The 24791-nt window shown below is 41.8% G+C and overlaps 1 protein-coding gene across 2 annotated transcripts in view; it reads left to right on the top strand.

The window, feature by feature from the left end:
- Nucleotides 1–24470, top strand: part of Psme3ip1 (proteasome activator subunit 3 interacting protein 1) — a 46479-nt gene extending 22009 nt beyond the window's left edge. For both annotated transcript variants that reach the window (XM_045133378.1, XM_004670731.2), the window contains exons 2-7: nt 3175–3312; nt 3764–3862; nt 4244–4365; nt 11242–11375; nt 17438–17502; nt 23530–24470. In XM_045133378.1, coding sequence (XP_044989313.1) covers nt 3186–3312; nt 3764–3862; nt 4244–4365; nt 11242–11375; nt 17438–17502; nt 23530–23747 — 765 coding nt within the window. In that variant the 5' untranslated portion in view covers nt 3175–3185 and the 3' untranslated portion in view covers nt 23748–24470. The remainder of the gene's footprint in view (nt 1–3174; nt 3313–3763; nt 3863–4243; nt 4366–11241; nt 11376–17437; nt 17503–23529) is intronic.
- Nucleotides 24471–24791: the final 321 nt, after the last annotated feature.

Below are 24791 nucleotides of genomic sequence, written 5' to 3'. Positions count from 1 at the left end.
AGCTCTGTGTCTTTCAGTTGGGTCATTGAGGCCATTAATATTAAAGGTTATTATTGAGGGCTGGAGAGATGGCTTAGCGGTTAAGCGCTTGTCTGTGAAGCCTAAGGACCTTGGTTCAAGGCTCGGTTCCCCAGGACCCACGTTAGCCAGATGTACAAGGGGTCGTACACGTCTGGAGTTTGTTTGCAATGGCTGGAGGCCCTGGTGTGCCCATTCTTTCTTTCTCTATCTGCCTCTTTCTCTCTGTCAGTCACTCTCAAATAAATAAATAAAAATAAAAACAACAAAATTGAAAGAGTTATTACTGAAAGGTATATATTTATTCTTGCCCTTCTTATTTTGTAATGCTTCCTGTTTCCCTTTACTCTCTTTTATTAACTTTATTTGAGTATGGTTTATTTTTTCCTCATGTCTGTGCTTTGCTTTCTGTTCAGCATGAAGGATCCCTTCCAGTATTTTTTGTAGAGCTGGTTTTGTGGTTATATTGCTTTAGCCTGTTTTTGTTATGGAATGTCCTTTATCTCCACCAATTTGGATGGATAGCTTCTCTGGATAAAGTCATCTTGGTTAATAGTTATCTTTCAGAACTTGGAATACATCATTCCATGCCCTTCTGGCTTTTAAAGCTTCTATTAATTAAGTAATCTGATTATCCTGATGGGCTTGCCTTTATAAGTTTCTTGTTTTTTCTCTCTAACTGCTTGCAGTATATTTTATTTACTTGGTGTGTTTGATAGTTTAATTATACCATGGCAAGGAGAGGTTCTTTCCTGGTTTTATCTGTTTGGTGTTCTAAAAGCTTCCTGTATCTGCAGTGGCATTTCTTTCCCAATTTCGGGGAAATTTTCTTCTGTGATTTTGTTGAAAATACCTACTATGCCTTTGGAGTGAAATTATTGTACTATACCCTAAATTCTTAATGTTTGATGTTTTCATAGTGTCCCGAATATCTTGAAATTCCTAATCATACCTTCCTATTAGCTTGTCTTTCTCTTTGTTGGACTGTATTAGATCTGCCACCTAGTGTTCTAGTTCAGGTATTCTGTTCTCTCCTTCATCCATTCTACTGGTGAGATTTTCTGCAGAGTTTTTTCTTTAACTTACTGTGTTTTTCATTGCTAGTATTTCTGCCTGGTTCTTCTTCAGTATGTATTTCCTTAGTCGTGACTTGTATTGACCTTATTTCATTAAGTTGGTTTCTTGTCTTCTCCTTCAGGAGTTTGTTTTGTTCTTTAATTCCTTTTATTTCTTTGAGTATAGATAAAATCATTAAAAAAAATCTTTGTTATGCATTTCATCTAAAAGTCTCACTGGGGGTTCATTTCTGATGGATTTTTAATTTGAGGTGGTATTATATTGTCTTGATTCTTTGTGTTTCTTGTATTGTAGTGTGGAGATTTTTGCATCCTGAATTAATTTGATGCCTGGGTTTTCTAATGATCTGCAGTGTTCTTAGACGTATAAATCCAACTTTATATACCTTCAGGGTAGGTGTTTAAGGTGCCACGTATAGCTCTTGTACTCTGTGAAAACAGCAGGAGTAACCCTGAATGTTGAATTTGCCTTCTGTTCCAGTATTGTAGTGGGTTGGGTGGGGTAATTTACTGGCAAATTCTAAAATTCAACTGAGCAATATACATATTCAATCAAAACCAGCACAGAGTATTTATGCAGTAGTGGGGATTAAAACTAACAGACAACCTTATAAAGCCAAAGTCCCTAAGGGTGTGTGTTGCTCTACACTCTTAATTCTGTCAGCTGGGAGGTTGAGATTTCTCTTCTGAAATGGGTTCCAGATCAGTCTGGGTCTGAATCAGACCCTATCCCCAATAATGAAAGAAGAGAAAGACCTATAAATCAGGAAGTATCAAAGGCAACAATAGTCAATCCCAAAATACAGTTTATTTGAGAATGGTAAAGCCAACTGTTGCAGTCCAGTTTACATTGCTGGTAGAAATCACCCAACCAAGAGCAGCTTCTGGGAAAAAGAGGTTTATTTTGGCTTACAGGCTCGATGGGAAGCTCCACGATGGCAGGGAAAACTATGGCATGAGCAGAGGGTGGACATCACCCCCTGGCCAACATAAGGTGGACAATAGCAACAGGAGAGTGTGCTAAACACTGGCATGGGGAAACTGGCTATAAGACCCATAAGCCCACCCCCAACAACACCCCCCCCCCAGGAGGCATTAATTCCCAAATCTCCATCAGCTGGGAACCTAGCATTCAGAACACCTAAGTTTATGGGGGACACCTGAATCAAACCACCACACCAACCAAGAATATGTAACCCATAACCTGCCCTGACATGGAAAGAAACATTAGCATTTCCAGTGCATGCCTATGTACCTGCCCCCCCCCCCCTTGTGTGTTTTGGTTTTTTTGAGGTAAGATCTCACTTTAGCCCAGGCTGACCTGGAATTTACTATGTAGTCTGAGGCTGTTCTCCAACTCATAGCGATCATCCTACCTCTGCCTCCCAAGTGTTGGGATTAAAGGTGTATGCCACCACACCTGGCTATACCTGCTTTTTTGTCAGTTAGCCCCATTACCTTTTGGGACTACTTCCAATCTCACCAACACTCAGTGCCCACCTTGATCGCTCTGTGTTGTGCTGTGGTTCTGGTGTTCTGATTAGTTGTGCTGGATGTCCTGCATCTGGCGCCTGAATGAGCTCTCTGGTGGTTCACTGAGCCACTGAACGTTGGGGAATTGGAGAGCGCAGGATGCCTGGAGTTGTACCGGAGCTGCTCAGCTGGTCCCATTTGTGTTTTCCTTCAGCAGTGGCCCAGCCAGTGCCTGCTATCTTCTCCTTCAGGTTTCTTGACTTTTTGAGGAGGCTGATTCAGGTGGAAAATTCTCTCACTTGGTTTCTGCTCCTGCAGCTCTGGACTGGCCAAGTAGGCAGGCACTAGGACCCAGGGCCACTGGAACCTCAGTGGGACTCTGGCCAGTTTCCTCCTTTCTGGACAATTTTAGTCTCTCTTGTTTCTTTGCTGTGGTTGATAATCACTTACACACCTTCACTTTTTGGAGGAAGAGTGTATTTTGCTGTGTTTTTGCTTATTTTCCTCTGTAGGCTGGTTTGGCATGGCTCCTTTGCCGCCATCTTACCTGGAAGTCCCTGTCTTTGGAACTTAAATTGTAGTTCATATTTGTACTTTTTTTCTATAGACTGTTCCAGTATGGATGGAGGGGATGATGGTAACCTTGTTATCAAAAAGAGATTTGTGTCCGAAGCAGAACTAGATGAACGACGCAAAAGAAGGCAAGAAGAATGGGAGAAAGTTCGAAAACCCGAAGATCCAGAAGGTACATTGGGCATAGTTGGGCATTTACTGTAATGCTCTAACCCTGACAATACTGCCAAGCTCTGTCCTCACTTTGGAGTTCAGGAATCAAAGCTGAGAGGGTGAAGTAGGTAACCTGGGTCAAGCCTCCCCAGCAGAACTGGGGTGCTCTTGTTCTGGCTCTCTCTGCCACACTTCCTTCCACAGGCTTCCCTTAGTCTGCCATTGTTACTGCTGCTATGGAGGGTTGGACCTGGTGTTCGTCCACTTAACAACATGGTTTGACATTGGCAGTTGGCTTTGGAAGCTGTTGACTGCTGTCTGAGGTGCAAAGGGAAGCTGTAGGCTGTCTTATGTTTGTATTTCGTCCTCAGACCATGTAGGGACTTAGCTATTTTTTACACTCTTCGTGGTTTCAAAATAATATGAAGCTTTTAAAAGTATGTGTCTCCCCTGCCCCATCTTCCTTTCAGAGTGTCCAGAAGAGGTTTATGACCCTCGGTCTCTGTATGAACGGCTGCAGGAACAGAAGGACAGGAAGCAGCAGGAGTATGAGGAGCAGTTCAGATTCAGTAAGCTTCAGAAAATGCATGGTTGGCTCCACTGGGACTTCTGATGTACTTTGGCCCCAGGCAACACTTTTATATCTGGCAATAGAATTGTCTTGACTATCTACTCCAGTGCCCACTGGGTGGAAGAGACAGATTTCTGCCTTCTAAACCATATTGAACATTTTTGCTTAGAGCTTGAGCTACCATTTTAATTCTATGCTAATATGCAGTAATGGGAGAAATGTTTTGGTTTTATGCCATGCAATTTATCAAAAACCCATGGTCTTTATCAGTTCTTTTTCTAATCCCCTGAAGAATCTTTTGCTAAAAAAAGGAAAAGTTAAAGAAGACTATATTTTCCTTCTAGCCTTCTCAATGTTTCTTGTTTAATTACTTCTTCAGAAAACATGGTAAGAGGTTTAGATGAAGATGAGACCAACTTCCTTGATGAGGTTTCTCGGCAACAGGAACTAATAGAGAAGCAACGAAGAGAAGAAGAACTGAAAGAACTGAAGGAATACAGAATATCCTTTTTACCTTGAGAGAACTCTCATCTTTGCCACTGTCCTCAAAATCGAAACTACATGGCAGCCCTTTCAGTCTCTCTGCACTGACACCCTGTGGCTCTGACTGTGATTGGCGGAGTCGCTGTTGCTTGTAGAAAGTCTGTTGCCATCAAAAGCCAGCAGCCTTTAGGATTAACTGGGCACAAATCCTCATAGTCAATCGCAGGGTATTCTTGCTTTGTGGGATTAGACTCTCAGACAGATGGGTACTGCAGTCAGCCTCTGTCAGGGGAGAAATTGGCTACAGAGGTTTAAAAGGACATACTTAGCAACACTCTTGTTCTTAGCTAGACTTTTCCCTCAGTGGTGTCATGAAATCCATCCCTGTAGTGGTGCTCAGAATGCAACAAAGATCATTTCACTTTGGCTTAGCATTTCATTGTTGACAGCATCTACTTGAATGTCTTTTTCTTTAAAGAAAAAAAATTTTTTTGAGATAGTCTCACTATGCAGCCCAGGTTGTTCTCAGACCTGTGATCTTGCTTGAGCCTCCTGAGTGCTGAAATTGTACAGCCAGCCCAGATGTAATTTGGCAGATAGAAAATTCTTAGTTTCATGCCGCATCTGCTCCTTGCCCCCATCACATTACCCTATACCAGAGACTCTACTGGTCTTCGCAGTCTGTATAACCAGTGCTCCTGTGTCCCAGGTACAAAATTACTTACACATGGCATTCCAAGCCTTTCTAACTCTTGCTGCCTCAGTTGCCACTGTAGTAGTTGTGGACTTTCCTCAGGATTTTTACAGCCACTGATTGCTTTCTTTTTGCTCTCATCCTTAGCAGTATGTTCTCAGGGGGATCTTTTTTAACTTACATGGAAGCATTGTGTGACTTTACAGTTGAAATACTAGTGGCTTCCTATTACATTTAGTCCAACATCAGGCTCTACAAACTACATGATTTAGGCTACACCAATTTCCTCTTGTGTGTTCAAACCACTCTGTTCTTTTCTGATGTCAAACTTAAATTCTACTTCAAAGCCTCCAACTTGCTGTTTCCTCACATGGGAATGTTCTGCCTTCAGGTTTCCCAGGGCTAACATTTTATGGCTAGCTCAGTTCAGCACCTTCTCAGAGACCCTCCTTAGCATCTCCTCTATAGTTGCAGCTACCTATTGCTATCTGTAATAACTTTTGGGGATGCTGAATATAGAATCTGGGACCTTTGTGTATTCCAAGCACTTGCTGTACCTTTGAACTAAGTCCTTACTTTGTAATTTTTTTTTTTTTATTTTTTGTTTTTCAAGGTAGAGTCTAGTTATAGCCCAGGCTGACCTGGAATTCAGTATGTAGCCTTAGGCTGGCCTCAGACTCACAGTGATCCTCCTACCTCAGCCTTCCAAGTGCTGAGACTAAAGGCATGCGCCACAATGCCTGACCTGAAACAATTTTAAAAATATACTTTGTCACTATCTGAAAATGTTGCATAAACCTAACCCTATGCTTACTGGCTTGTTTTATCTTTTTACTGCTAGAATGTGAATAAAGTGAGTTCTGTATAAAACAGGACTTGGTCACTACTGATTTTCCCAGTGCCTGAGGCATGTAGTAAATTCTCATTTAGTAGATGAATCATTTCATGATTCTCTAGTACCCATGTAAAGCCAGATGCACAAAGTGACATAGATGTCTGGAGTTTGTTTGCGTTGACAAGAAGCCCTGGTGTGTCTGTTCTCCCTCCCTCCTTCCTTCCCCCTCCCCTCTCCTCATCTTTCCCTCCTTCCTTCCTCCCTTCCTCCTCCCCCCTCCTTGCCAATAAATATGTTTTAGGGACCGGAGAGATGGCTCAGCAGTGAAGTCAGATGCACAAAATGGCACATGTATCTGGAGTTTGTTTGCACTGGCTAGAGGCCTTGGCATGCCCATTTTCTCTGTGTCTCTCTCTCTCTCTCTGCTTGCAAATAAATAGATACACATCAGTTTCAGATATAAAATTAAGATCAAGGTTTCTGAACTTCACCTAAGGCCTATAGTTCCCAGAATAATAATAACAACAACAATATGAAATTGGTAATTGTAGAGGTAGGCAGATTCATGGATCATGTCATTCGTGCTTTTTCATGTAAGCAAATAGGTTACATTTCTCTCTCCAGTTATATCTTGCTTTAGATTGTCAGCATCTTGTTTTAATTTGCTGACTACAAGAAGTTAGTGTCTCCCAGAGGAGCATCTAGAGAGCAATGCTATTAGTGTCAAATGCCCTTCAGTGTTTTTTATTTATTTATTTTTTATTGACAACTTCCATAATTCTAAACAGTAACCCATGGTAATTCCTTCCCTCCCTTCACTTTCCCCTTTGCAACTCTACCCATCATCATACTCCTTCCCCCTCTCAGTCAGTCTCTCTTCTATTTTGATGTCATCATCTTTTCCTCCTATTATGATGGTCTTATGTAGGTGGTGTCAGGCACTGTGAGGTTATGGATATCCAGCTCATCTTGTGTCTGGAGGAGCACGTTGTAAGGAGTCCTACCCTTCCTTTGGCTTGTACATTCTTTCTGCCACCTCTTCTGCAATGGACCCTGAACCTTGGAAAGTATGATAGAGGTATTTCGGTGCTGAGCATTCCTGTCACTTCTTCTCACACCATGGTGCCTTCTGAGTCATCCCAAGGTCACTGCCTTCTAAAAAGAGAAGATCCTCTAACCAAAAGTGAGAGTAATATTAATACATGGGTATGAACATTAAGAGAAGTGCTTACTGGGAAGTTTGGTGAATATAGTATGTACATTTAGCCAGGCAGTAGGAAACGTTATACCCCTAGAGCTCATGACTGTACCCCTGCTGTAGGATTTCAGTCTGAGGGATGTATTCCCTCTCATGCAATGGGCCTCCAGTCCAGTTAGAGAGTGGTTAGTTTTCCCCATAACAGACATGCTACTATTAGATCCATTGGCTCATTTGGCCTGGCTGGACAAATTTAAGGCTTGAAGTGTCCACTGTTGAGTATCTCCACTGATTTCTGTCTCTCCCATTCAACTGCATGCAGCATAGTTTTTTGTCAACTGGTCTATACAGAGGAGGTTTTCAGCTCAGCTCCAACAGGATTTCTTACTGACCTTGCAGCCCAAGTATGTGGGGTTTTCAGCAGTCCATTTATTCTTGGTGGGAAACCAAGAGCCTCAGCAATGGCCTGTAATGTTTTGGGGTAATCAGTTACCTCCCTGGCCAAGAACTCACTAGAATGTATCCCATCCCAAGCACTGAATATTTTCTAGTAAGTCTATGGCTTCTGGGTGTTCCATTGTCCAAAACAGTAGGTTTCCATATGACTTATTTATATCCTCTTAGATTTTGATTAGCCCTTCCTCCACCTTTCCTTTACTCAGTCTCTTTGCCTGATCTCACTTAGGCCTTTTCACTCCCATTAAACTGTTCTACTTACATATGTACAGCGCCATCCTATTAAGTTCCTCCTCCCTCCCTTTCTATTCCCTTTATATCCCCTTTCTATATTACTGGCCTCTGCTACTGGGTTTTATTCCTACTCACATAGAAGTCCAATCATTTGTAGCTAGGATCCTAATATGCCCTTCATTTTTTAAAAAAAAATTAATTTTTATTTATTTATTTGAGAGCAACAGACAGAAAGAGGCAGATAGATAGATAAGAGAATGGGCATGCCAGGGCCTCTAGCCACTGCAAACGAACTCCAGATGTGTGTGCCCCTTGTGTATTTGGCTAACGTGGGTCTGGGGAATCGAGCCTCAGACCAGGGTCCTTAGGCTTGACAGGCAAGCACTTAACCACTAAGCCATCTCTCCAGCCCCCTTTTTTTAAAAAATTAAGGTAGGGTCTCGCTGTAGCCCAGGCTGACCTGGAATTCACTATGTAGTCTCAGGGTGGCCTTGAACTCACAGTGATACTCCTAACTCTGCCTCCCAAGTGTTAGAATTAAAGGCGTACCTCAGCACACCCAGTTACAGCCCTTCAGTTTTTAACACTAAGGACAGAAAGCATAGAAACTGGAGTATACCATTGAAGACTCTAGGAGTTTTGGCTTTAATTTGAAACTGGGTAAGTTCTGACAAGATGTCTTAACAACTAAAGAAAAGCAGACCTTCTACCCACAGGTGTATAATATAAAAATCCCACATACCCAAGAACCCAGTGGTGTGGAGTGGAAAGATTGGACTTTTGTTTTTTGGAACTGTAGATTAGAAGCTGGCCCTTGGCTTTGTGCATTGCAATGTGATGCATCTTATAACAGTGCTTCTGAATGCAAATGAGCTGTTAGTGCTGTCAGGTAAACAGTAGAACTCTACTTAATGTCTATCGGGTTCGTGTACTTTTCAGCAATATTAGTATATTTTAAAACACAGTTAAAAGTGCCTCATGTAACTCCTTGAAGTTTTTGAGGTGTGTTTATGTGTTGCAGCATTCTGGGAAGAAAGTGGCTTAAGGAGGTAAAGCCCTTATGCTTTAGATATGAATTAAAAAGAAAGGAAAAGAAAAGAAAGGTTGCTAAAGGTTAGAACTTTCCTATACTTTAGAAGACTAAAATGTTAAATTTTCTTAAATCTGTCTTTTGGCACTATAGATCCATGTATGTGTTTGTTGTATTAATTTTTGTGTTTTGTTTTTCAATATTTAATGTTAGGTGGTTCTTGTGAGCTTCTGTCCCTTAGTAATGGTGTTGCAGGTAAAAATTAACATAATAATCATTTTTCATTCTTAGCCATGGAAATGAAATCTCTGTTGCTTTTATTTTTCCTCTGTAAAAGTGAACATTTCACAATCTTGCATGGTGGCGTACACCTACGATACCAGCAGAGGGGAGATGAAACAGGCGGATTGGGACATCCTGGCCTACATGTAGAGTTTTAAGACAGCTGGAGCTAAATAGTGAGATGTTATTTCTAGAAAATCAAAAGTCCACTAAAGCAAAATCAACATTTGCTCTAACATGCTACATGTTTCCATAATAGTCTTAAAAACATTAAGTTAATGAAGCTCAGAATTTGGATACTGCACATATTGAAGGTAACTGATGGTTGGAGCAATAGCAGTTAGTGATTAAAGTGTGAATTGTTTGTTTCTGGTGCCCAGTATTCTCTATTATGCAAACATGTAGATAATTAGACTGCATGTCCATTGCCTAGATTTACATTGTTGCTTTTTAGATTTCTTGGACACTAGATGTCACTGTTGTCCCATTAAGGTACTAGATGTCTTCAGAACTTGCCCATCTCGATTCTTACCTATTTAATGTGCTGTGAGTCAGGCATAAAATGACAAGGACCTACTTCTGGGAAGAACAGCAAAAGTGGCAGACATGTGAGCCAGTGATGACAGTGAGGTCATGAGTGCTCTGCTCATGCTTTTTTAGGATCCTCTCCCCTATTGTAGGACTAGAGATTGAACCTAAGGTCTCATGTATGTTAGTTAAACACTTTACAACTAAGTTATAGCCATAGTCCTTTTCCTACTTTTTGTTTTTTTTGAGACAAGGTCTCAGTTATGCATGCTGACCTTGAACTCTGCAGCCCTTAAATCTGCAATCATCCTGCCTCAGCCTAGTTGATACAGGCCTGCACTACCAGCCCAGTTTTGTTGATTTGTTTCTTGGTTTCATTTTAGACAAGATCTTACTGTGTAATCCAGACTGACCTGGAATTTTGTAATTGATAATCTTCATACACGAACATAATATATTTTGATCATAATCCCCTCCCATTACTTACTTTTGTCCCTCTTCACCCATACCCCTTCCTCTGGACCCCTTCTTTCCAACTAATGACTTAGAATTTCAATCTGCCTCAGCCTAACTGCTGGGATTTCTGGTATGCACCTCCAAAAGTCTAAGCCTTCCTTTGCTTTTGAAAATGGCCTTTGGGTCCTTTGGTTATGTTTGCACAGAGTTCGTTAAAGTCATCTAAAGAAGCGCAGGGGTAGTGCTGGCACTGCTCATCTCAGCAGGACAGAGGTTTGTCTTCATGTCTGTGATTGAGTGTCACTGATAGTCATGAGACATTCTGCAAAACCTGATTTTACTCTCGAGAGGGCAAGCATATATTTTCAGTAAAGTTATATCCTCCCCCATTTCCTTTATATTCCCTAATATATTGTTTTCCCCTCAAGTATACTGGTCATGTCTTTGGTAATAGTGGGTTTTCTGACTGTGCTTAGATTATTTTTTATTTTATTTTTTGGTTTTTCAAGGTAGGGTCTCACTCTGGCCCAGGCTGATGTGGAATTCACTATGTAATCTCAGGCTGGCCTCAAACTCACAGCGATCCTCCTCCCTCTGCCTCCCGAGTGCTGGGATTAAAGGCATATGCCACCATCCCAGGCTGTGCTTAGATTTTTGTTGTGAATCAAGAAAAAGTTCCCTATATTGTTTTGAGGGTCAAATCAGCTGGATTTGTCTAACTGAATTAGAGGGAAGGGGCTCTCAAGAATTTTTATTTGGGGGCTGGGGAGATGTCTAAGATGGCTTGATTCACCCTAAGTTCAGTTCCCCAAACCAGTGTAAAAACTGGGTCATAGCCATGCATGTTTGTAATCCCAGTGTGGAGGTTCATACTGGAGAATCCCTGGTGTTCTCTGACTGAAAATGGAAGCTCCCAGTTGAGAGATTGTCTCAAGGAAACACACATGAACAACAGGACACTCTACATTCTCCTCTGATTTCCACACATATGTGTATGTAGCACATGCATCACACACCATCTACACATACTCTCTACACATGTATTGAAAATTTATTTTTATAAGAGGTCAAACATTACATGGCACAACAAGGGGTCCTTGGCTTATAGTTGTCCTTTGGATTTACCATGGCCTGTGGTAGGTCTTCCTTTTGCAAAGTTTGATCCTTAACCTGTAACTCACAGTAATCTCAACAAGGTTGGAATTTCTGCAGAAAACAAGAAGGAGGTGGAGAAGAAACTGGCTGTAAAACCCATAGAAACCAAGAACAAGTTCTCCCAGGCAAAGCTGTTGGCAGGAGCCGTGAAGCATAAGAGGTCAGCCAGTGCTTACACAGTGTAAATCTCCCTCTGGCTATGTCCTCTGAGCCTCTGAAATGCCACTTGTCATGGGACCTAGGGCAGAATGTTATTTGGCATGTCTTTGTTATGTGCACGCCTCTCTTCCTGTGCTAGATTTGATGTCTTCTGTCCTTTGATTCTTGGCTCTGATCATTCATTTGACTAACATTAAGCACCTACTAGGTGCCAGGCATTGCATTAAATGCTTCCCCTGATGAGCTCATGTATACATACATTTTACCAGTTCTACAAAGTACCCATTATTGTGGTCCCTTTTTTACAGATAGAAAGACTGAGAATTTGAAAGAGTAAGAAGTTTTTTTGTGTGTGTGAAGTTGAAACTTTGTATGGATACATAGAAAACTTTTTTTGTTTTAAGTGTTTTATTAATTTATTTGAGAGAGAGTCAGAGAGAGAGTGGGTATACATGCATCAGGGACTCCTGCCACTGCAAACAAACACCAGATGCATGCACCATTGTGAATTTGGCTTTACGTGGGTACTGGGGAATGGAACCTGGGCCACCAGGCTTTGCAAGCAAGTGCTTTGAACTTCTGGCCATCTCTCCAGCCCTGACATTGAGAACTTTTGTCCAAGGTTACATGGTAATAGAGTAATAGAACAGGAGTTTAAAATATTTGACCATTTGTGTCTCTAAGCAAATGAGGTAGCAAATGCTACTAAAAGAGAGAGAAAGAACATGGTAGTGAAAGCAAGGGAAGGAGCACAGCTCTGCCTGTCTGTTGGCTGAGTTTGCTCCTGCCAACAGAATAAAAGTGGCATTAGAAAAATGTCAGTGGACCAGCTGGAGGGATGGCTTAGCAGTTAAGGCATTTGCCTGAAAAGCCGAAGGACCCAGGTTCGATTCCCTAGGACCCGCTTTAGCCAGATGCACAAGGGGTCACACCTATCTGGAGGTTGTTTGCAGTGGCTAGAGGCCTTGGTGCACCCATTTCTCACTGTCTTTCCCTTTTTCTCTATCAGATAAATAAATAAATAAATAAAAATTTAGAAAGAAAAAGAAAAATGTCAGTGGAGCCGGGCATGGTGGCACATGCCTTTAATCTTTAATCCCAACACTCAGGAGGCAGAGGTAAGAGGATAACCTTGACTTCAAGGCCACCCTGAAACTACATAGTGAATTCCAGGTCAGCTTAGGCTACACTGAGACCCTACCTCAAAAAATCACAAAATAAAGAAAGAAGGGAAGGAAGGAAGGGAAGGAAGGAAGGAAGGAAGGAGAGAGAAAAGAAAGATGCTAATGGGGCTTTGATAGGCAGGCAAGGGAGGAAACCTCCCAGGGAGAAGGAACAGCTGCTGCAAAGGCATTGAGAGACTAAGAATGTGGCAGCTGTGACAGGGTTACAGACCTGGCTGTGGCTTGTGTTTAATTGATTTAGGGGGAGTGGGGACAGCACTACCCAGAGATTTTGATAAGTTTTTGTCATGTTTGTTCTTCCCTTTTCAACTCCTGAAATGGCACCAGAGTGATTGAATCAGCAAGACCAGCCTGACCGTGGGCAAAATGATCTTAAGTGTAGTCTATTAGGACAATCAATACGGTATATTGGCAACCAGCTACATGTTTTGAAGGGAGTGTATTGATGTAGTTTTGTGGTTTGGCACACCATTCATCTGCTGCAGATGTTCCTAGGAACACTGCCTCCATGTGAAAATGTCATTAGCGCACACAGCAGCTGGAGGAGGATCCGGTCTGAGAAGGGTATTAACAAGCCCTGAGTTATTCCTTTTAATCCTCCATGTAGGAATCCATGTAATGTCCAGTGGCTCTCAAGATGCAGACTTGGGTCAGTTTTACTGCACTGTGCCACAGAAAGGCTGCTGAGGTGAATGACCTCAGTGGTCTTGCTGGTGCCAATTCGGTATTCTCTAGGTCATGTTTAGGAAAGGTTCCTTAGCTTATTTGATGATCTGCATAGAATCCCTCTTGAGTTTTCAAAGAACAGGGTTTAATGTTGCTTTGCATAGCAACATCTCTAGGGGCAGGGGTTCCTAATCTTCCCTGTGCTGGGTTTATTAGAATCACCTGAAAGTTTGTTACTAAACAGTGGGCTCTCAGGCCTCATACTAATACTGGTTAAGGTTGAAGCGTGGTTTCCTTCATTGTCAAATCGGTATGGCTGATGCAGTTACCTAGTGGAGATCCGGAAGCCCCTAGTGTGTATATATATCAAGTACCCAAAATAAGAACCTACTTCTTACCTTCTTTCAAGAAATCTTTTGCTTTCTTCAAGTTTATTCTTTTATTTATTGTTAGAAACACCTATACTTAGCTCATTTGTTTTCAGTCTTTTCAGTTGAAAGCATTCGAAGCTATATCCTTTTCCCCAGCTTTTACTGAATACAGGCTTTGTCTTCTAAATATTTTAAAATTTCTATTGTGGCTTTGGTTCAGGAATAATATAAAAATAGTTAAAAATTTTTCAATATTGAGATTATTTGCCCGTCTTTCATTTGGTTCTAAAATAAACCTTTTTTCTCCCTTTCCTCTCCTCTTATACATTTTAACCCTGTATAATCTGAACTGTTTTAGAGGCTGTGGAATATGGCCCTCATCTTTTGTTATTACTCCTAGCTTTAATCACATTATGCTCTGCGTATCCTGATTTCATTTGAGAAAGCTTTAGAATGTCACCTGTTTTTGGAGAGAATGTCAGTGTTTCAAGTAAGTTTGAGGAGAATCTGTTTTGTAATGTTGGTTCTGGGTTTTATGTAGATGTAAAATTCAAGCGTTCTTCGTGTTGTTTGAATTTTCTTTGTTTGCTCTATTAGTGCTTGAGAGAAGGATTGAAAAGTTTTACTAATAATAATGATTTCTTTTCATACTTCTGTTGATTGTGGGTTTTTAAAAATGTTTTATTTAGCTGGGCATGGTGGCACATGCCTTTAATCCCAGCAGAGGCTGAAGTAGGAGGATTGCCATGAGTTCGAGGCTACCCTGAGATGACAGAGTTAATTCCAGGTTAGCCTGGACCAGAGTGAGACCCTACCTCGAAAAACCAAAAAAATAAAATAAAAATGTTTTATTTATTTATTTGACAGAGAGACCGAGGAAGAAGCAGAGAGAAAGAGAGAATGGGCATCCCAAGGCCTCCAGCCACTGCAAATGAACTCCTTGTGCATCTGGCTTACATGGGTCCTGGGGAATCAAACAAGGTTCCTTAGGCTTTGCAGACAAGCACCTTAACTGCTAAGCCACTTCCCCAGCCCAATTGTGGTTTTTTGTTTGCTTTGGTTTTTCAAGGTGGGCTTTTGCTTTAGCCCAGGCTGACCTGGAATTTTTTAAAAATGTATTTTCTTTTTTTTTTGGTTTTTTGAGGTAGGGTCTCACTCTAGCCCAGGCTGACCTGGAATTCACTATAGAGTCTCAGGGTGGCCTTGAACTCATGGCAATCCTCCTACTTCTGCCTCCCAAGTGCTGGGATTAAAGGCATGCGTCACTGCTCCTGGCTTAAAATTTATTTTCTATTTTGAGAGAGAGAGGGAGAGAGAGAGAGAATTGGCATGCCAGGGCATCAGGCACTGCAGTCAAACTCCAAATGCTTATGCCACCTAGTGGGCATGTGTGACCATGTACTTGCCTCATCTTTGTGCATCTGGCTTACCTTGGATCTAAAGAGTTGAACATGGCTCCTTAGGCCCCCAGGCAAGCACCTTAACCACTAAGCCATCTCTCCAGCCCCTGACCTGGAATTTACTATGTAGTTTTAAGGTAGCCTCCAGCTCTGCCTCCTGAGTGCTGGGAATAAAGGTGTGTGCCACCACACCCAGTGGGGGAGAGAGAATGGGCTTATCAGGTCCTCTAGCTGCTGCAGACGAATTTGAAAATCATCTGTGTATCTGGCATGGTTACAGGGGAACTGAACTTGGGTTGTTAGGTTTTATGGGCCAATGCCTTAACCACTGAGTTATCTCTCTAGCTCTGATTGCATATTTTAAGTTCCTTTATTAGATGCATAAATGTTCATAATTGTTATTTATTCAGAGTGAGTCGAATCTAGTTCATTAACAACTGCTTTGGGTCTTAAAGTCTTTTTCTTAATATTTGTGTGGGCACCCTCGTCTTCTTTAGGTTGGTATTTTCCTCATTGCCTCCTTTTCCGTTCTTTTACTTTAAATCTTTTTGAGTATTAAGTTGTTTGATTTTGTTTTCCTTTATTAAATTTTTAGAAGTGTCTCATAAGTGATTGCTTTTAAATTTATTCTCTTAATCTCTCTTTTATTAGTTGATGTGGTCTGTTTACATTTATTGAGATTTTAAAAGAAAATTATTACCATTTTTTGGTTTGCTTGTTTTTTGAGGTAGGGTCTCACTCTAGCCCAGGCTGACCTGGAATTCATTATGTAGTCTCTGGGTGGCCTTGAACCCAGGGTGATTCTCCTACCTCTGCCTCCCGAGTACTGGGATTAAAGGCATGTGCCACAATGTCCATTTTAATGTTTTTCCCCCTTTTTGGAGTTCAGGTCTCAGGCTAGCCTCAAACTTCCTATATAGCTGAGGATGACCTTGAACTTCTGATTCTCTTGGTTTCACTTCCCAAGTGTTATCATTATAGTAATGCACTGTTTGTGCAGTACTAGGGATTGAACCCAGAGCTTTACATGCAAAGCAAGCACTCTACTGAGTTACATTCCCAGACTTTTTACTTTTTTAAAAAAAAATTTCCTTCTGTGGGTGGTGGCAGATAGCTTTAATCCCAGCACTCAGGAGGCAGTGGTAGGAGGATCATTGTGAGTTCCAGGCCAGCCTGGGACTACAGAGTGAGGCCCTACCTTGAAAGGAAAAAAAAAAAAAAACCAACCAAAAACTAACAAAACATTTTCTCCTTATATTTTTGCTTTTGGGGAAAAAAAATCAGGAAGAGATTTTATAATCTTAATTTGTTTTCTTTCTAGTAGTTTGGATTTGGATTTTTATATATTCTGTTTCTATTCTTTAATTTTTTTTTTTTTTTTACTTGAGAGAGGGAAAGAAGCAGAGTGAGAGAGAGACAGAAAGAGAACGGGCATGCCAGGGCTTCCAGCCACTGCAAATGAACTCCAGATATATGTGCCACCTTGTGCAGCTGGCTTTCGTGGGTCCTGGGGAATTGAACTGAGGCCCTTTGGCTTTGCACACAAGTGCCTTGACTGCTAAGCCATCTCTCCAGCCTCTTGTTTCTGATCTTTTATTAGTTAGCCTTAAAATTTTCCAGACATACTTAACAAAACTCTAAATAACTATCTTGCCTGTATCTCTCTGCAAAATTAGACTTGGGATGGGGCTGTAGGTCACTGGTAGGGCACTTGTCTAGCAGCAGGCTCTGGATTCCATTCCCAGCACTGTACACACACAAACCCAAAAGATAAGCAATAGTGGAGCTTAAAATCTTGTGATAGAGGGCTGGAGAGATGGCTTAGCAGTTAAGGTGCTTGCCTGCGAAGCCATAAGGACTCAAGTTTGATTTCCAAGTACCCATGTAAACAGATGTACAAGGTGGTGCACGCATCTGGAGTTCATTTGCAATGGCTAGAGCCCTGATACACCCATTCTGTCTATCTGACTCTCAAATAAAGATTTTTTTAAAAAGTTTTTTGATACATTCACTGTGTTTCTTCCTTATATGTCCAGGATTTTATTGTGATTTTGTTTTGTTGTTGTTGGTTGTTTTTTGTTTTTGTTTTGGTTTTCTGAGGTAGGCTCTCACTACTCTAGCCCAGGCTGACCTGGAATTCACTATGTAGTCTTAGTGTGGCCATGAACTCTTGGCAATCCTCACTTCTCTGTCTCCCTCCCAAGTGCTGGGATTAAAGGTGTGTGCCGCCACACCCAGCTGTTAAGAGTTTTAAGTTGTCTTTAGTAACAAAATTTATATATGGAAGGAAATTAGGAACCAAAATCAGAGCTTGTCATTCCAGATCATTCTAGGTCCTTCAGAGTGCCCAAGACCCATAGAAAAAGTTTCTGGAGACTGTGGTTCCCAAGTGTTGATTCCAAGATTGGGCCTACCTTAAACCACTGTGTTTTTTTGTTACAGCTCAGAGAGTGGCAATAGTATGAAAAGACTGAAGCCAGACCCTGACCCAGATGACAAGACTCAAGGTGGGTGCACCCTCCTTCTTTCTTGTGCTCATGCACAGGAAGGACTAGACTGCATTACACCTGCAAAGGACAAGCCTTCTGAACCTGTGTTGCCAAACTGTTATATATGCCAGGCAGGATGTATACCCAAGTATATGCCAGCTGCCCTGCAAAAGTAATGTGTAAGAAACAGCAGAGCGTATAAATGACAAGTGTTCTCTCCGACAAGTGCTTCCCAAGCCCTGGTCAGAGGACCTCTACTCAAAGAGGGTTTGTCTTTGTCTCGGCCAAATGTCAAGTTTCTTGATTTCACCTGGCCTTCTACCAGTGGGAGGTAGAATACCTGGCTCCTGCTGATCGTTGGGCTGGATTGAGGCTAGAAGCTTACAACAGTCACCATGGTGCACTTTCCTTGGGGGTGACTTTAATGTTATGAAATCTGCTCTGTGTTAAGTGGCATGAAGTTGTCAGAAAAGGGGAACCTCCTTGGGCCTGGATTAAGAAATGACCAATTCAAGAGCTTGTTTTTAGTTCAACCTGTGTGATTGAGACTCTAAACTCAAGGGGTCATGTATAAAACAGAGCTTACATTTCTGTTTTTCTCAAGTGCTTTCTGTACAGCACCAGGGGTGGTGAGCCATTGCTGTCACTCTTGCTCATCAGTGAAGTCTCTTCTATTCACATCCTCTTCATGAACTTCTTGTCCACAAAGAAATAGCATTATGCATTTCTTATATATCCATCTAGAGGTATTTACATATGTGCAAGCAATGATATATTTTGAAAACCCTTTATTATAGATAGTTTGAAATGGTCAAAAGTTAGGATAATAATATGACCTATCACCTATGTAAAGCAATTTTATTATTTTGTGGTCCCTTGTGCATACTAGGCAGTCATGCTACTATTGAACTCCTGCACTCTATTGAAAAAAATTTATTGGGGGGCTGGAGAGATGGCTGCGAGGTTAAGGCACTTGCCTGTGAAGCCTAAGGATCCAGGTTCGATTCTCCGGGTCCCACATAAACCAGATGCACATGGTGGCACATGCATCAGGAGTTCAATTACAGTGGCTAGAGGCCTTGGCATGCCCATTCTCTCTCTCTCCCTCTCTCTGTGCCTAATAAGTTAATTAATTAGTAAAAATAAATCTTTTAAAAAATTTTATTGGGGCTAGAGAGATGGCTCAGCAGTTAAAGGTGCTTTCTTGCAATGCCTTGTATGCTATGGCACATTTTATATGTCTATTAAATGATGAGCACTTAGCATTTTTTGGCTAATATGAATCATACTGCTATGAATATCCATGTACAAGTCATCTCTCCAGCCCGAACCATGCATTTTCTGTAAAATGGTAATTACATCTAGAAGCTTGGTTAATTTTAGTTGATTTTTATTTATTTATTTTTATTTTCATTTGAGAGAGAAAGAGGGAGAGAGGAGAAAGAGAGAGAGAGATAGAATGGGTATGCCAAGGCCTCTAGTCACTGCAAGCAATCTCCAGACACGTGTGCCATGTATATCTGGCTTATGTGGGTACTGGGGAGTTAGGCTTCACAGACAAGCACCTCAACTGCTAAGCCATCTCTCCAGCTCCCTAGTTGATTTTTTTTTTTTGACATAGTTAATACTTCCAAAATATTATTAGTTTCTTTTAACTTATTCTTTTATAAAAATTACTTTTGTCTTTTTTATTTTTATTTTTTTCTCAATTTTGATTAACATTTTCCATGATTATAAAAAATATCAATGGTAAAAAATGTTTGTGAGAGAAAGAAAGAATGGGCATACCAGAGCCTCTTGCCACTGCAGATGACCTCCGGATACATGTGCCATTTTGTGTATCTGGCTTTATGTGAGTACTGGAGAATTGAACTATTGCCACTAGGCTTTGTTAAGAAAGTACCTTTAACCACTGTGCCATCTCTCCAACCCTTGTTTTAACTTTTATGTGTATTGCTTGACACGCTTTCTCTTGCACTTATTGAGTGTTGCATAGCTGCACATAATGAGCTGGATTTCTTTTGAAGGCTGGATAGTACCTAACACCATACCACAATGTATCTATACGAGTTTGTATTGAGGAATCCGTTTGCAGTTTTTCTTTATTCTGCTGCTTCAGTAATAACCCTGTGCATGTATAATTTCTCACCTAAATGCATCAGTCAGGTTAAACACTTACAACTAGCACTGTTGGCTCAAAGAAGATATATACATTTGTAATTTTAAAAAATAGAACCAAAGTGCCATCAGAAAAGTTTTTTTAAAAATTATTTATTTATTTATTTATTTGAAAGCGACAGACACAGAGAGAAAGACAGATAGAGGGAGAGAGAGAGAATGGGTGCGCCAGGGCTTCCAGCCTCTGCAAACGAACTCCAGACGCATGCAACCCCTTGTGCATCTGGCTAACGTGGGACCTGGGGAACCGAGCCTCGAACCGGGGTCCTTAGGCTTCACAGGCAAGCGCTTAACCGCTAAGCCATCTCTCCAGCCCAGAATAGTTATTTTAATTTACACTTTGATCTACAGTATAGGAATTCCTGTTCCTTGACATCTTTTATTTTAAGTTTCTTTTTTTAAAAAAAAAATATTTATTTATTTGAGAGAGAGAGTGTGTGCGTGTGTGAATGGGCATGCCAGGGCCTCTAGCCACTGCAAACGAACTCCAGATGCATGTGCCTCCTTGTGCATCTGGCTTACATGGGTCCTGGAGAATTGAGCCAGGATCCTCTGGCTTTGCAGGTAAACACTTTAACCACTAAGCTATTTCTCCAGCCCTCCTTAACATCTTTTTAATACATAGGAAACTTTAACACATGGATGTTTAAATAGAATGTGTGTATAGTTAGCCCTCTATACCCACAGGTTGTATATCTGTGGATTCAACTAATTAAATTGAAAACTTTAGAAGGAAAACATTTGAAATCTGTACTGAAAATATACAGACTTCTCGTCATTTTCTCTCTAAGCAGTGCAGTGTGTAACAACTGCTTGTATTATGTTAGGTGTATACTATAAGTAATCTAGACATGTTTCCCAGTATGTGGAGAGATATGCATAGGTTGTGTGCAAGTCCTGTACCATTTATATAAGGGCAGGAGGGGTGTAGCCTGCCACTAGCCCGTCATAAATATGTAGGAAGACTGTGCTACACAGACTCTTAAATACATATTAATCAGTAAGCTATTTGCCTGTATGTGGTACTCACTTGCTGATAGGAAATGCTGGAATGAATCAATGGAAAGGGAAACTATGTGGCTTCTTTGAACTATCTCAAGCAGATAGTTTTATCATTCTGAATGCCTTCTTCCTACCTCTGTATTCTTATACAACCTGGGCAAGAAATACCTTCTTTTGGTAGGAGGAAAATTATCCCTTCTTGTCCTCTGTAGGAGTAGGATTTGCCCTTTATCCTCCACAAGATAACCATGGCCCTGACAGAGATTCAGTTTCCCCTACTGAACATTAGCCTGAGCAGAGCCATCACATGCATAAGTTGGCCCATGCACTCCCAAGTCACGTGCCAGCATTCCAAGAACATTTTCTGTTAGTAATTTTCTGTTAATTTGGTGTGACAATGTAGTCCAGCAAAGGCAGGTTGGCAAGAAGCTTCCCAACTGGATGAGATCAGAGGGCACCATTTTGTTCTCTGGACAGTTAACTGCTTTTGGAATGAAATTTGCCAGGGTTGCAGTCTCTTTTCTTTCTTGAATCCTCCTAGATAATTAGGGGTTCTGGTCTTTTCACTTAAGCTCTTCTGATGTCACAGATTCCTCGGTCACAGTTCTGTAACAGGATTCATTCTTCCACAGGACAGCTGTTGTCCTCCATAGGCACTGTGACCTCCACACTTTTATTCTTAGCATCTTCAGTTCAATCCTTCTGCCAGAATTTTTCTGCCAGAATACTGAAAGCATTCTATGTGGTGCATAATAATACAATAAATGTTCAAGTAATGAAATATATAGCTGTTCTTATGTCCCAAACTTTTAAGAGCATTAGATTTTACTACCATCACTCCAGCCACCCCCAAATTAACCATTTCTGTGATAGTTTATATTAATTACCATCTTGGTTGTATATGTACATTTGTATGTGTGGAAGTGCATGTGCATGTTTTTGTGGAGGCATTGGATGTCTGCTTCAGTTGCTCTCCACATTATTTACTGAGGCAAGGTCTCTCTCTCACTTGAACCCAAGGTATGTTGATTTGGCTAGTCTCCTTAGCCAACTTGCTCTGGGGATTTCCTGTCTCTACTTCCAAAGTACTGGGATTGTAGGTGGGTGCTGGGGATTCAAACTACAGTCCTCATGCTTGCAGAGCAAGTGATTTACCCATTGGCCATCACCTAGCTTTTTTATTTGAGAGAGAGAGAGGGCAGATAGAGAATGGGTGCTCAGGACCTCCAGCTACTACAAACAAAGTCTAGACCCATGTACCCCCTTGTGCATCTGACTTATATGGGTCCTGGGAAGTTGAACTGGGTCCTTTTGCTTTGCAGGTAAATGTCTTAATGGCTAAGCCCATCTCTCTAGCCCCCCCTTTGAAAAAAAAGCAGGGTCTTATGTAGCCCAGACTAGCCTCAAACTCACTGTGTAGCTAAGGAGAATCTTGAATTTCTGATCCTCCTGCCTCCATCGCCCAAGTGCTGGGATTGTGGATGTGTGCCTCATGTCTGGTGTCAGTGTGGTGCTAGGGATCCCCCCCAAGGCTGTATGCGTGCTGGGCAGCCATTATACCAACCCTTCCCCACTTTTTTGAGGAAAAGTCTCATTCTATAGCCCTGGCTGGCTTTGAACTCACTGTAATCCTCCTGTTTCAGCCTCTCACCTGTGAGATTACAGATGTGCACCACCATGTCCTAGTCTTTTGTGTACTTTTCAGTAACTGATTGCTTTTTTTTTTTTTTTAGCATATTAAAAGAGAAAACTCTTTATACCTTAAAGACGTTAGCTTTGTGCTGTTCCTTGCAGACAGTTGCCTTTGCCTTCATGTAGTCTTGTTACTGCTGTCTCTGCAGTCATTGTTTGACCTTGTTCTCCTTTTAACATGGTCCTGTGTTAACATTGCTTATTTCCAACAGTCCCTTACTGGAATCTACTGTAAAGATGAGTACACATGCTAAAGTCCAGAATTTTGTGTCCAGTGAAGTTTGGTCTCACATTTAGTAAATCCCTATTTACTCAGGTTTAGGTTAATGTTTTTGTACACTTATAGCCTATAAACTTAACAGCTCACTTGTCTGTCCTCTTGTCACTTGTCTGTAAGTTGGGAGAGCACCCACATGTCAGATTGTTAAAGTGATTTCAGAAGGCTTAAAAGAAACATTCAAAAGGAGGTAGAGTTCCATCTTCCTTTAACCTTCAAGTCCTGTATTTTCTACATTGAGGCTTTCTGCCATTGGAGAGGTAGAATTACTGCCTTTACTGGGAAGGAAAGAAAGAAACAAAACAGCTACATGGTAACATTGTGCATGGTCTTAAAAAGAACACAATTGGAAAGTAAAGGTGTTGTTAAGTTGGTTTCTAAGTTGCTCATCTCCCCATCACCAAAAACAGCCCTTCTTAATAAAGAACATTCTGCAGCTAGTGTTTGGTCTTCACAAACTGTCTGGGCTAGCTGTTGGTCTCCAAGTGTAGCATAATACACTGAGAATCAGGTAGAATTGTGACTATCTCCACTGCGTCTCTTAATCTTGCCTTACCATTGAGAGTGCGTCCAGGAGACATCAGACCCAAGTCCTACTTTCTGTTCTAAGATTGAACCACAATAGGTGACACTGTAAAGCTATTTGTTCTGCATCTCAGCTGGTGGGAAATAAGGGAGTTTGGCAGACTTCTGGGATTAGACCTTGCTTCAAGTCACAGCTCTACCTCTTGACATTGCAAAGTTCTGACACTTTCCTTGCCTTCTGGTATCATCATTGGGTTTAGTGGCACCAGGGCTTCTGTGGGTGAAACTGTGGCATGGTACTCGGTGCCTGGGAAAGAACTTTTCAGCCTTGGAAAGGGTGATGACTAACAGTCCACCCTTCCTTTTTGCAGAAGCCCCATCCTGCGTTTCTCTTGGAAGCTCGTCCCTTGGTGGTCCCTCCATCCACTGCCCCTCTGCTGCTGTCTGCATCGGTATCCTCCCAGGCTTGGGCGCCTACTCCGGAAGCAGTGACTCCGAGTCCAGCTCAGACAGTGAAGGTACCATCAATGCTACTGGGAAGATTGTCTCCTCCATCTTCCGAACCAACACCTTCCTTGAGGCGCCCTAGCTTCTGATCTTACCACAAGGATCACCTCCCTAGAGGGCTGGACCATCTGTTCTGCCTCCAGGAATCACCTCCCTCAAAAAACTCCTTCTCCTGCATCCTGTGCACACCGTGACATTTTTAACCTAACCAGAAAGTGGGCCACATTCCACTTGTGGCCTGAATCGTGTGTGATTTCTCGTTCCACTCCAGTGCAGATGAGTGAACCTGTCCCACTGATGTGGGGGTAGGGTGGGCACTAGGTCCAGAGAAATGTCACTGACTGTGCTGGTATAGGCACCAGATAGCTTATAGCAGCCGTCACTGGAGCTCATTGCTTTCTTGTGCTTTTTCCTGTCCTAGCAGCACAGGGAAGCAGGGTCAGTTATTGGAAAAGTGTTATTGAAACATCGTATTGTAGACGCACAGTGCTTGGTTCTCCCGTGTAGTGTGTGGAGCATGCACAGAAAAGGGCTGACCAGAGGATGACATGGAGTGCTTCCTGGAACTCAGCCATCCTTGATGTTGTATGACTAAGTAAAGATTAGAAGCCACATCTGCAGGGTTGTCAGCTAACACCAGCCTTGGAGGTGGACCTTTTCCTTGTTCCTGTTCCTCCTCCTCCCCCCCCCCACATGGGTATAAGAAGGGACTGGTAATGAGGAAGCATCCATGTTCTGCCCACCTTCTCTCTGCCTGGAAAATTGTTTTGTTTTTGAAATAAAAGATTTAGTTTGAGATTCTAAACCTTAGAGAAACAAACTTACTGGATTATAGCAGAAACCCTAACTGCTGGTAGTTGTGTCAGAGATAACTTATTTCTAGCAGCTCTGGGATACTTCCTACTGCAAACTAGGTGGACACACCCACAGTTAGGGCTGTACTCTGCACTCTATCCTGGTGCTGCTTGCTTGCAGAACTGTGGAAGCAGTTCCCCACCCAAGGCACCGCCCAGTACTTTTCCTTTATCCACTGTGCCCCTGCTCTTTCTTCGCCAAAAAAGGAGCAGCTCTGAGATCATGAGCAGTTGAGAGGTAGTGGAACCTTACCCTGAGTAGGGGCTTGGAA

Source organism: Jaculus jaculus, chromosome 1 (genome assembly GCF_020740685.1).
Source record: "Jaculus jaculus isolate mJacJac1 chromosome 1, mJacJac1.mat.Y.cur, whole genome shotgun sequence".
In the NCBI taxonomy this organism is placed as follows: Eukaryota; Metazoa; Chordata; class Mammalia; order Rodentia; family Dipodidae; genus Jaculus; species Jaculus jaculus.
The sequence above is the reverse complement of the archived record's forward strand: the minus strand, read 5'-3'. Positions and strand labels throughout refer to the sequence as shown.